This window comes from Peromyscus californicus, unplaced genomic scaffold (assembly GCF_007827085.1).
Source record: "Peromyscus californicus insignis strain IS unplaced genomic scaffold, ASM782708v3 Scaffold_4__1_contigs__length_199733344, whole genome shotgun sequence".
Classification (NCBI taxonomy): domain Eukaryota; kingdom Metazoa; phylum Chordata; class Mammalia; order Rodentia; family Cricetidae; genus Peromyscus; species Peromyscus californicus.
The window spans coordinates 75,550,614-75,562,228 of NW_026294562.1; the positions used below are offsets into that span (position 1 = coordinate 75,550,614).

An 11,615-nucleotide genomic window follows, 5' to 3' on the forward strand; every position below is an offset into this window, starting at 1 on the left:
GCTGCGCTTCCACAGAAGTCTGGTCTGCACCAGGCGGTGGTGGCGCACGCCTTTAATCCCAGCACTTGGGAGGCAGAGGCAGGCAGATCTCTGAGTTCGAGGCCAGCCTGGGCTACAGAGTGAGTTCCAGGAAAGGTGCAAAGTTACACAGAGATCTAAAAACAAACAAACAAAAAAACCCCAGAAGTCTGGTCTGAGCCTGTCGAGACCGGGTCCAGTACCAGCAATGGCCGGAGAGAAGGGAGGACGGATACTTGGAGGCCTGGGCCAGTCTTTCCAGGAACGCACAGGCACAGGCGGCGTCAAGCTTTTTTGTTTTTGTTTTTTTAATTTTTTACAAAACCATGTGTCCCAGACAAACAGGACACTGCAAACTCTCTCCCAGGCATTGTGGTGTGAAGGGAGGGCTCCATGAAGGAGCAGCTGCCAACCCCAGAAGAACCATATGCCCCTCTGCACAAGGGCCAGTGTGAGGGCGGGTTCAGCTGGAGGCCTGCCCTGCTCCACACATGCTGGGTCTCTGGCTCTCCCAGTCCTGCAAGGGAAGGAGAAAGAAATGGGTCCGACAGGAGGCAGCAAGCCTGGTGCCAGGGACGGGGCATGCCCACCACATCTCACCGAGAACATGTGGCACTATCCAATGGTTATGGTGATGCCAATGATGACAGCCAGGATGAGGACAGTGACAGAGACACAGATGGCAATCATGACTTTTTTCTGTGGGAGAGGAAGGGTCATGGAGAGTCCCTCTGGAGAGCCCAAGGCTGGGGCAGGAGACGAGGCTTACCTTCCTCGCCTTCTTCTGGTTCTCTAGGGCTATCTTGACATGCTCCTGCCCACGTTCCACATAGTCTGCTGAGCTCAGGATGTTCTTCTCAATACGGTTGATCATCTCCCCCTGCTCAGAGAAAGGGACAGTTCGGAGAGGGAGGGATCACCAGGCATGGAGGCCGGGAATAGTTACTGAAATAATCGACATTGTTGTTTTGTTTTGTTTTTTTTTTTGAGATAGAGTTTCTCTGTATAGCTCTGGCTGTCCTGGAACTCGATCTGTAAACCAGGCTGGCCTCGAACTCACAGAGATACATCTGCCTCTGCCTCCCGAGTGCTGGGATTAAAGGTGTGAGCCACCACCGCCTGGCTAGTCAAGACACTCTTGGCAGAAAAAACCTACGCTAACAAAGGTGAGGCAGGACGAGAGCTGACCAACGTTCAGTGTGAGCATGGTTTCCAGGCCCCACCACCGCCATGTCCCTTCTCTCTGCTCCTTTGTCCCATATACCCTCCATTTGCAGTGGAGGCCTGCAGCCAACGCCTCACATGGCTAGTACCTTTTTCATAGACAGTAAACTTTCGTCTCGATGTACCCATTCTTCTAGGCCTGTCTCATCCCTCTCCCTGCCTCCTCCTGGCACTGCCAGCTTTGGCTCTGGTATTCCCACGGGATGAAAGCCCTTCCCCATGACTACCACCTGCAGCAGAGAACAGCTGCAGCGCTGTGGAGTTCAGCTCAGGAGGTCAGGACAAGGCTGGAAGCTCACCTTGACCCCTACAGCCAGGCCTAAGAGTGCCGTTCCAACCTTCGAGAGACTAAGGTTGGCCCTCTAGGGACAGCTTTCCACCGCTCTAACAGCATGGGGTGGGGGGTGCGTGGGCCTCTTTCACAGGAAGAGAAGTCATGATCAAGGCCATGCCTAGGTGATGGGCAAGCTGGAGGCGCAGGTGGGATGCTATGTATAAAGGAGTGACCATCAGGGTAGATGTGGAGGTGGGTAGAATTTGGCTAAGCATGAAGTGGGGACCACCTGGGAGCATGCCTGAGCTTGGAAGAGCATAAAAGCCCAGGTGAGTGTCTTAAGGGTGGAGCTTAACTCCAGGTCACAGCTAGGGCTTCAGGTTGCACAGGGCTTCCTTGGGCACCCACCTGCATCTCCACCTCGGTTGCTAGAAAAGTGAAGATCTCGTGGAGTTCACGGATACTGCGCTCTAGCTGCTGGATCTCACTGTGTCGTGCTGAGATCTCATTCAGGGCCTGGCGTGTCACCTGTGTGTCCTTCAGTATCTGGAGGGCAGACAGGAATTGGAGAAGATGTCACAGGGAGACCAGCAGCGGGTCCAAAGTTTCTGCTGAGCTTCTGGAACAGCCCTCTAACCTATGACCCCAGCATTCTAATTCACTCCCGTCTGGGCCCTGGTCTGCCCTCCATACAAAGAAACCAGGACTCAAAGATGGAAGGCCCACAGAGGGATGCTGGCCGGGGCCACTTACGTTGGAGACAAACACTTCGCTCTGCCCGCTGTCCAGCATCTGCTCCAGCTCCTCGTCAGACACCATTCCTGCATTGGCTGTAACAGGAAAGGCAAGTTCAGAGCTGATTCGCACTCCCAAGCCCGGAGGGCGGGCCGGGTACCCCAACTCACTGATCTTCAGCTGCCTCCGAATGCGCTCCACGTTCTTCTCCCGGTATTCCGACTGCATGGAGTTGCACTTGTTGATGAGCTCAACAAATTGCTGGGACAAGACCCCGTGCTAAGAACAGAAAGTCCAGCGGGGCATCAGCAGGAACCACGTGAGGCTCTAACCACCTTGGGACCTCAGCAGACTCTCTCACTCCTCAGCACGAAAACCAAAGGCCTTACCAGGGCCCCCATGATGCCCGTGACTCTGCCTCCTCCCACCCACTCCTCACTAGGTCCTCTCTCCTTCCTCCCCAGTGGTTTCTTTCTCAACAAAACATGCTCACACCAGCCTTTGCACACGGCCCCTTCTGCCTGCCTAAAATGACCATCCCAAGCACCTTTAAGTCTTCGATCATTTATTTTTAAATTTTTTATCATTATTTTATGGGGATGGGCATTTTGCCTGCATGATCATCAGTGCACACGTGCCTGGTGCCTGTGGAAGCCAGAAGGTGTCAGACCCCTGAAACTGGAGTTAGAGAAGGCTGTGAGCCACCGAGCGGGTGCTGAGAATTGAACCGGGTCCTCTGGAAGGACAGCTGGTACTTTAACTGCTGAGCCAGCTCTCTAACCCCATCCTACTTATTTTTGTTGGTTAGTTGGTTGTGAGACATGGTCTCACATAGCTCAGGTTGGTCTTAAGCTCATTAAGGGTGACCTTGAACTCCTTGACCTTCCAAGTGCGGTGATCACAGGTGTGCACCATGTCTGGCTTCACCTCTTTTTGAGTTTTTAATTTCGATCTTATTTATTGATTATTATTACTATTATTTGGTTTGAGACAGGATCCCATGTAGCCCAGGCTGGCCTGCTATCATCCCAGGGTGCACCAACAGGGAGCTTTTTTTTTTTCCTCTTTTTCCTTTTAAAAATGTTTTTAAAAATACATATTTTAGTGCGTTTATCTGTGAGTAGTGCTGGTGTTCGAGGCGGTCGGAGGCCTGCCCCTAGAGCAGGAGTTACAGATGGTTGTGAGTCACCCAATGTGGGTGCTGGGATCAGCTGAACTCAGTTCCTCTTCGGAAGTGATACATGCTGAGCCATCTCTCCAGTCCCTGGATTGTACGTTAATATATTTCTCTAGTGTGTGGGCATGGGGGAGGGCACGTGTGCCACAGCAAATATGTAGAAGTCAGAGGACAACTTGCAGGAGTCAGTTCTCTTTTGACCACATAGATCTGGGACTGAATCAGGTTATGAGGCTCAGAAGCTGACATCGTTACCCACTGATCCACCTGCCAGCCCCTCTTCTCTTGAATTCTATCTATGGGGCCAAGGATGTCCTTGCTTGCCATTTTTTCTTTTTATTTATTCGTTTTTTTGGTTTTTCAAGACAGGGTTTCTCTGTGCAACAGCTCTGGCTGTCCTGGAACTGACTTTGTAGACCAGGCTGGCCTAAAACTCACAGAGATGCACCTGCCTCTGCCTCCACATCTGGCTCTTTTTATTATTATTTTTAATTTATGTGCATTGGTGTTTTGCCTACATGTATGTCTGTGTGAGGGTGTCAGACCCTCTGGAACTTGAGTTACAGACAGTTGTGAGCTGCCATGTGGTTGCTGGGAATTGAACCCGGTCCTCTGGAAGAGCAGCCAGTGCTTTTAACTGCTGAGCCACCTCTCCAGCCCCGCTCGCCATTTCTTCCTTCTGTCTCTTCTTCCAAGTCCTACATGAGGAATATCTTTGTTCCCTATTCAGTTCAAATTCCCCATTTCAGTTTTGGGAACTCATGGCTCTCACAGCCAGGCCTAAGTCATGCCTGACACAGCAAATTCGCTTTGAATGGAGGAGGCACGGTGCTCTGACAGATTGAGCATTTTGAGACTGGGATCCTCTACCTATACCAAATTCTTTCTCTGTTAAGCATTAGCTTCTTCCCATGGAAAATCTTCAGAACAGAGATCCCAGAATCAAGGTCTCTAAGGGCTGCACAGTCACCATTTAGTAACCTAAGAAACACTTGATATAATTTTAAACTATTCCAATAAAGCTTGAGGAGGAAGGGGAAAAAAAAAAAAGAAACACTTGATAAAATGCCCTAGCTCTAGGAAAACAAAACCCACCTGGGTTTTTTTCATTCTTGTGTTGACTGAGTTATAATTCTCATCAGCTTCTTCCTTCTGGGGCTCTATGGCTGTGGGAGAAATACAAGGGTTGATGGGGGGGTCTGCCTTGAGACTTGTAAAAATTGGAAGGCCAGCTTATCTCTGTATGGGCTAGCCTGATCTACATATTGAGTCTCAAAAAAGATAATACAAAGTTTAAAATATATAATAAAAAATTTTAAATGAATTAAAAAAATTGTTTGGGGACCAGAACACGGGGCCACACCTACATTCCAGCTATATAATAAGGAGGTTCTTATCTTCACAGAATTTTTATTACAAAGTGACTTATGAGCAGGGATGTATTTTAGCAGTAACACATAAGGATGAAGGAGGAAGAGAGGAGGAGGGAAAAAAGGAACCAGGAGGAGAAAGAAAGAAGAAGGGGGTGAGATCAGCCAGCTGGGCACAGTTGGGGCAGGCCTTTAATTTAATCTGAGCTCTCAAGAGGCAGAGACAGATGGATCTCTGGGAATTCGAGGGCAGCCTGGTCTACATAGGAGGAAGAAGTGGGGGAGGAGGAGGCTAATTCTGAACTTCTAAGAGAAGGTTTTCTTTGTATTAATTACATCAGTGGGTTCCCACAAGTGTGAATAAGCCTCCTAAGAAACTCCTCAAATTTAAAATAATAATAAAGGAGTCTGAGAGGCCAGCATGTGTTATGAAAAGTACCACGGCTTGGATGCCACAGGGCAGAGATCCTAGACCCAGGCACGCTGTGTGACCTGGATTGTGTAGGCAACAACTCCCCCGATATACCAACAAGGCTGAATCACCGGGGATGATCTGGCTGAGGCCCTTGAAGTTCATTCACCTTTTAGCTGTGCCCGGACCTCTCTCCCCAGCTGTTTGATCTCCTCGCGCAGGTTCTGCAGGCCCTGCTTCATGCCTAAACGAGAGAAGGCCAACACTTCCAAACCACAGCCTCTACCACAAACCAAAACCAAACCCACCCTGGCCATCATCTATGTAAAACTACATCCCCCATAATCCACCGGGCTGCCGTGCGTGAGCCCGGATTTCGCTTACTCTCCTCGGGAAGGGGCGTGGCCAGGATGGTGACCTGCTGTTTCTCCAACTCCCGGACTTTACTCTCCAGTCTGGCCATAGTTTGCCGAATTGTCTGGACCTACGGAGGATCATCAAGGGAACTGAAGACATCAGTGGTACTCTAGTCATCCCTACTCCTCGGTCCTCCGGACCTTACCTTCTGGAAGAACTCATCATCCGGGCTGCCCAGCCGGGCGGTACCTGGGTGCACCACCAGCGCGACTCGAACCTCATCTTCATCGTCCGAGCTGTTATCCCCCTGCCAGGGCCGGAGTCATTGGCACCACTTGCTCGCTGCGGTTGTCGTCCCGCAGGAACCATGGGCTTCCGGGATTTTCCTTCCTGGCCATCAGCCACCCATCCCGGACCCCAAACCAGGAGTCCTCGATCCAAGCGCGCCTGCCCGGCCCCGGCTTCTCCTTCCAGCGCGCCCTCCCGGCCCCAGTTTCTCACCTGCCTCAGCTCATGGGTCCTGTCGCGCATGGCGGCCGGAGCGCCCCGTCCCTGGAACTGAGCCCCAAGGGCCTCGAGGTTCTAAGTTTGGAAGTCCTGCACCTCTCTCACACTTGACACCCCCTTCCTCACCCTGCGAACCCCAACACTCCCACGAGCCTCCAAAGGTCCCGCCCCTTTCACCATCCACAGTCGCCGGGAAGAACCCGACCATAGGACCCCCCCAAAGTTCTACAGGTTGGAATTCCCTTCTCTTTCCCCCATCCTGCTCCCGCAGCTGCAGCCCCGCCCCTCGGTGGATGATTCCGAGCATGCGCACGAGGTCCTGTCTCTTCCTCGCTAGAGGGAGAGGCGGAGGTCGGAAGCAGTTGCAGCCGAACGGAAGCGAGGCTGCCTGGATCGAGAGCCCGCCCCCCCTCTTTACCGGAACATCTCATATTGGAACTGAAATCTAGTTGCCCAAAGGATTTGGAATGCGTCATTTGCACGCAATCTGAGAGCCTCGTATCTCACATCACCCCATGGCGCCCCCTCATCACGTGACAGATCAGACCCAGCTCCGCGGGCTGCACGCCCGACAGCCAGTCACGTGTTCCGGCGCTGTCAGCGATGTCTCGGACTTCAGTCTCGCGACGTCCCCGATACCCCTGTGTCTGAGCTGTGCCCCTCCAGCTTCTAGGAGGTGGGGAGGGGTACACTGCCCACTCTCAGCTACCTACTGAGGATACCCTTGTAGAATTCACTTTTTGTTTTAATTTTGGGTCGTAGGGCGTGGGCAAACTGAAGGCTTACATTTGGGGGCTGTCAGTATCATGAGACCTTGGAAGTCAGAAAATAATGAGATCCGAGTCTACAGCGTCAGAAGATTGCAGGGATTTGTAGGCAGAGAATCTGGGGGTGGAAAGTGACCTCAGCCAAGGTGGAGCTCCCCCCCCAGCACCCTGCGTCCTCCTGGCACAGCCTCTGACAGGTGGGCGGCCTACGCCCTGCATGAGCGCTGCAGTCCCGCTGAGCTCGCCTCCTTCAGAGCAGCAAGATGATTTCAGAGCAGCTCAGACCGGGAAAAATGTATCACCTCCGCAGCCCTGCCTTACGACTGAAGACCGACGATGACTTGCTTTTCTTTAACGGAATCCCCAGCACCAAATTCAGTGCTTGGCACATAATAGGCCCTCACAGAAGACTTGATCCCAATATGAGCCCTTCATGTATCTGAAAGTAAAGCCTGTGGCTTCCTGATCTTTAGGCTTCTCTCACTGTGCCATTTTCCCAGCTTTGTCTCTCTGGACATACATTCGCTTGCCGTGTTTATTGGGCACATACTATGGAACAGACAGTGTTTTAGGGACTGGTAACACATCAGGGACCAACAGACCAGAACCCCATGCACTTGTGAGGCTTCCATTGTATAGAAGCACCCCATTGTCCTTCAGCAGGTGCAGCCCAGCTAGAAATGCATATTAGATTTCCTGAGAGGAGGTTCAGCAAAGGAAGCAACAGTGTTCCCCCCCACCCCCCCACCCCCAGTGTGTTCCGGTCCAGAAGCCTGGATTTCTGAGTCTGCGTTGCTATAGACTTTTGGAGAGTCGTGTTTTGTCTCTGGACCTTGGTCTCCCACCTCTGTACTATATGTAACTGCACAGGAGTGGGGAAATCATCAAGACTGGAAACTGCTAAGTGCTGTGCTGTGTGACTGACCCCATGTGTGGATCCGGTGCTTTGATCCTTTTCCCTTTAGAAGGCAGCTTGCCTGGAGTTGGGAATGAGGGAGTGAGGATAATCCGGGCTGACCACACCACAGACGGAATACAGTGTTGGTGGGTTTCTCAGGAGGCCCAGCTCTGCCTGGTGTGGTCCCCTGAAGTTAATGTGGAGGAAACTGCCTGCTGTGGGGTATGACTTTCAAGGTCTCATGATGCTGACAGCCCTCAAATGTTAAGTCTTCAGTCTGCCTATGCCCCTAGGGCCCCCCCTGAAAAAAAAACAAAAACAAAAAATGAATTCTGCAAGGGTATCCTTGCATATTAGCTGCTGCCTCTTTAATGCTACTTGCCTCCAACTCATTCCCTCCCTCTGATTCTCTGGTTAGTATTACAAAGCGTGGAGGCGGGGGATGACTCTTGGATATCTGTCTCCTAGCCCTGTATGTGATCTTGAATGTTTCTTGTTTCCCTCAGAGATTCAATTTCCCCTTTTGACATCTTGGTCTGACAATTTCTTCCTTGCTAAGGGTAAGAACTGGGTGGCATCAGGAAAGGTTAAGGTTAGAAAAGATATGGTGGAGTCTTGCAGACTGCTAAGGCTTCTCTTTTCTGGGCATTGTGGCAGCGAGTTTGTGAGTCCCATCTCTCTCTGGGCCTTTCAGCCACATCTGCCCGTTTCCCAGTCTCTTGGCCTCCGGCTGCAGTGTGGAGTTTTTGGTGCTTCTGATAAAGCATCTCAGGGTTATAACATACACTCTTCTTTCATTTGTGGTCTCTGGGTGCGATCACAGGTATTAAGATGATAACTTAAGGTCGCAGGAGGCTAGGACCTCATTATTTTCTGACTGCCAGGGTCTCCGTGATGCTGACAGCCCCCAAGTGGAACAAAGAGGCAATTGGGTGGAGCTCCCCACCGCTGAGTGCTGTGTTCCTTCTAGGCCCTTCACAGCCTTGAATCGTGGGTTTATGTAGCGGGTGTTGGGTGTAGGTATCAGTGGAATACACATTCCTTCCATTCTGTCTGAACCCCAAGCTCTGCATGGTCCTGATACTTCACAACCTGTCCTGGCCTTGCTGCTTACAGGTCTGATCCTCCCAACCCCAGAGCCAGATGACCTGGGCTGGGGTCCCTGCTCATTCAGCTCTATGAGGCAGGTCATTTAACATTTCTGCTCTAGTTCCCATCTGAAAACAAACAAACAAACAAAAAATCAGAGAGAACAATAGCAGTAAGCTCCTAGTAACTGATAAGGATTAAATAAGAAACAAGACTAGGATGGTGCCTGCTCTGGGCTAACGTGTGTTTGCTGTTGCTGGACGGTGATGATGATGGAGACTGTTCTCTGAGGATCTCAGTAGCCCAGTGTCTCTGCCAGAGATTCCACTCTGCCACTCGTCCAGATCTTCCTTCCCTTGCCATCTCCTGAGCCCCACTGTGCACCAGGTGCTCGGGTAGCAAACCTGCCAATCCTGTACATTTCTGCACCTCTCAGGCCCTATGTTTTGCTTACCACTAGAATATAAACTCTATGAAGACAGGAATTTTCACCTACTTTATTCACTGCTGGGTCCCCAGTACCCCAATGGTGCCTGGCACATACTATCTGGTCATGAATGAATGAAAGTCTTCCTTTTGCATTTAATATTTGTATAACACATTTAATATTTGCACAAGGCACCGATATAAACATTTTATCATTTTAATTCATTGAGGTGGGCATGGTAACACATGCCCCATAATCCCAGCACTTGAGAGGTAGAAACAGGAGGATGAGGAGTTCAAGGCCAGCCTCAGTTACTTAACAACTTTGAGGCCAACGGAGGTTACATGAAACCCAGTCTGAAGAAACAAAACAAGGGCTATATATGGTAGCTCAGCTGTTGGAGCCCATGAAACAAGCATGAAGCCCTGGGTTTCACCCTTAGCACTGCATAAACCAGGACAGTGGTACCCACTTGTAATCCCAGCACTCAGGAGGAGGAGTCAGGAGAATCAGAGGTTCAAGATCACCTAAGCTACATAATGAGTTTGAGGTCTGCCGGGGCTACAAGAAAATCGAGGAAAAAGGAAAGCATTGGAAGGCACATGACAATTCTGTGAGACAGAAATGTTGTCTTTCTTTGCCAGAACAGGAACCTAGAATTGATGTGCCCAAGGTTACATGGCTAGTATGGCCCTTGTTGGGATTTGAAGACAGAAGGTCTCTAAGGTCTGTCCTCTGCGGCGGGTTGGTTTTGTTGTTGAAGTTTCTTGCTGGGTACCTGTACAGCAGACAGACTTGGCTAGAGGGGGCTGTGGGAAATGAACTGTTAGGCAGGACTTTCTCCCGTCCTCCTTCAGGTGTTTAGTTTTTGAGGTAGGGTCTTGTGTATGCAGGCCTGGAGCTCACTGGAGAGCAGCATGATTAGAGTAGTGTGCTGGGGTTACAGAAATGTGCTGCCGTGCCCAGGGTTATGCATTGCTAAGGACTGAACCCAGGACTTCGCGCATGTGCGGCAAGCACTCTGCCTAGTCCCAGGGTCTGTGCTTATAACTAAGATCATCAGCTAGGGACTGGCACTCAGTGTTAAAGTACTTGGCTCACATGCACAAGGTCCTGAGTTCAAGTCCCAGCAGTCCCAGCAGTTAGAAGGGAAGAGGAAGGACTGTTCCACCGTCCCCAGGGATGCCACCTGGTCCTGCCCTGCTTTGTCCCATGGAGGGAGGGACAGACAGTGAGCTGGATTGACCCTCTTCTCTGTGTTACAGGTTCTCTCTCCCATACTTGCTGCGTCGGAACTGAGGCAGGCCTTAGTCTATGGCCCTCTCTCTGCCCGCTTTGTCCCCAGGAGCCAAGGATTGCCTCATCTCACACATGGCCTCTGTTCACAAGCCCTTGGGCCACAGAGACGAAACACCAGTGGTTCACTCCTCAGGAGTGTCCCCCTGCCCCCCAGGACAGGGTTTCTCTGTGTAGATTCGGAACCTGTCCTGGAACTCGCTCTGCAGACCAGGCTAGCTTTGAACTCACAGAGATCCACCTGCTTCTGCCTCCCCAGTGCTGGGATTAAAGGCATGCGCCACCACCGCCTGTCAGGAGTGTGTAAAGAGTTATCACTTAACCTCCCTCTGGAGTTCCACCCGAGACCTCCCATTCCTCAAACTACCCTCACTCTGTGGCTTGACCTGAAGTACATGCCGAGGCCTCCTAGTCCAAAGCACTAGCAGGAATGTCTCTTGAGTGAGCTCCAGGAATCAATAGGCCTCCTAGGGGTCTCGGCCTCGCTGTCCCTTCCTGAATATGGACCCAAACAGCAAACACTGCCTGCTCTGATAACCTCCTAAACTGAATCCTCTTCATCACATGCATGCCGTTCTTATCGGTGACACTGTGTCATCAGGCCACTGTTTAGTCCTTGGACTTTAGTCTGAAAATGATGGAGGGGACTACAGGTATGCAGTTCAGGGGTAGACCCCTTGTGCGTACACACGAAGCGCTGGATTTCACCCGACACTGAAAAAACAAACAAGCCCCCATACGAATGGGTTGTGTAACTTGTTAGAATAAGGTCAGTTAAAATGTTACAAGAAAAGTAACACTGAGGCCAGGCGTTGATGGCGCACGCCTTTAATCCCAGCACTTGGGAGGCAGAGGCAGGCAGACCTCAGTGAGTTTGAGGCCCGCCTGGTGTATAAAGTGAGTTTCAGAAGACCTCAGTGAGTTCGAGGCCAGCCTGGTGTATAAAGTGAGTTTCAGAACAGCGAGGGCCATAGCTGTGTAGGGAGAGCCTGTCTGAAAGACAAGACAAGACAAAAGGAGAGAAAGAAAAGCAACAACTGTAGGTAAGGGTGGGTTTGTGTGCT

At 51.1% G+C, this 11,615-nt stretch overlaps 1 protein-coding gene across 2 annotated transcripts; it reads right to left on the minus strand.

The window, feature by feature from the left end:
• Window positions 1-302: 302 nt before the first annotated feature.
• Window positions 303-6,602, minus strand: Stx4 (syntaxin 4). 2 transcript variants are annotated; one of them, XM_052760980.1, is made up of 11 exons: window positions 6,069-6,602; window positions 5,773-5,874; window positions 5,595-5,694; window positions 5,380-5,454; window positions 4,524-4,594; window positions 2,422-2,530; window positions 2,270-2,346; window positions 1,925-2,062; window positions 788-898; window positions 619-717; window positions 303-535 (listed from the first exon to the last, which is right to left on the minus strand). In XM_052760980.1, the coding sequence occupies exons 1-10, from the start codon at window positions 6,096-6,098 to the stop codon at window positions 634-636; spliced, it is 897 nt and encodes a 298-aa protein (XP_052616940.1). In that variant the 5' UTR covers window positions 6,099-6,602; the 3' UTR covers window positions 303-535; window positions 619-633. The 2 variants fall into 2 exon arrangements, with proteins under 2 accessions (XP_052616940.1, XP_052616941.1); XM_052760981.1 differs by lacking the exon at window positions 619-717.
• Between the last annotated feature and the right edge of the window lie 5,013 nt (window positions 6,603-11,615).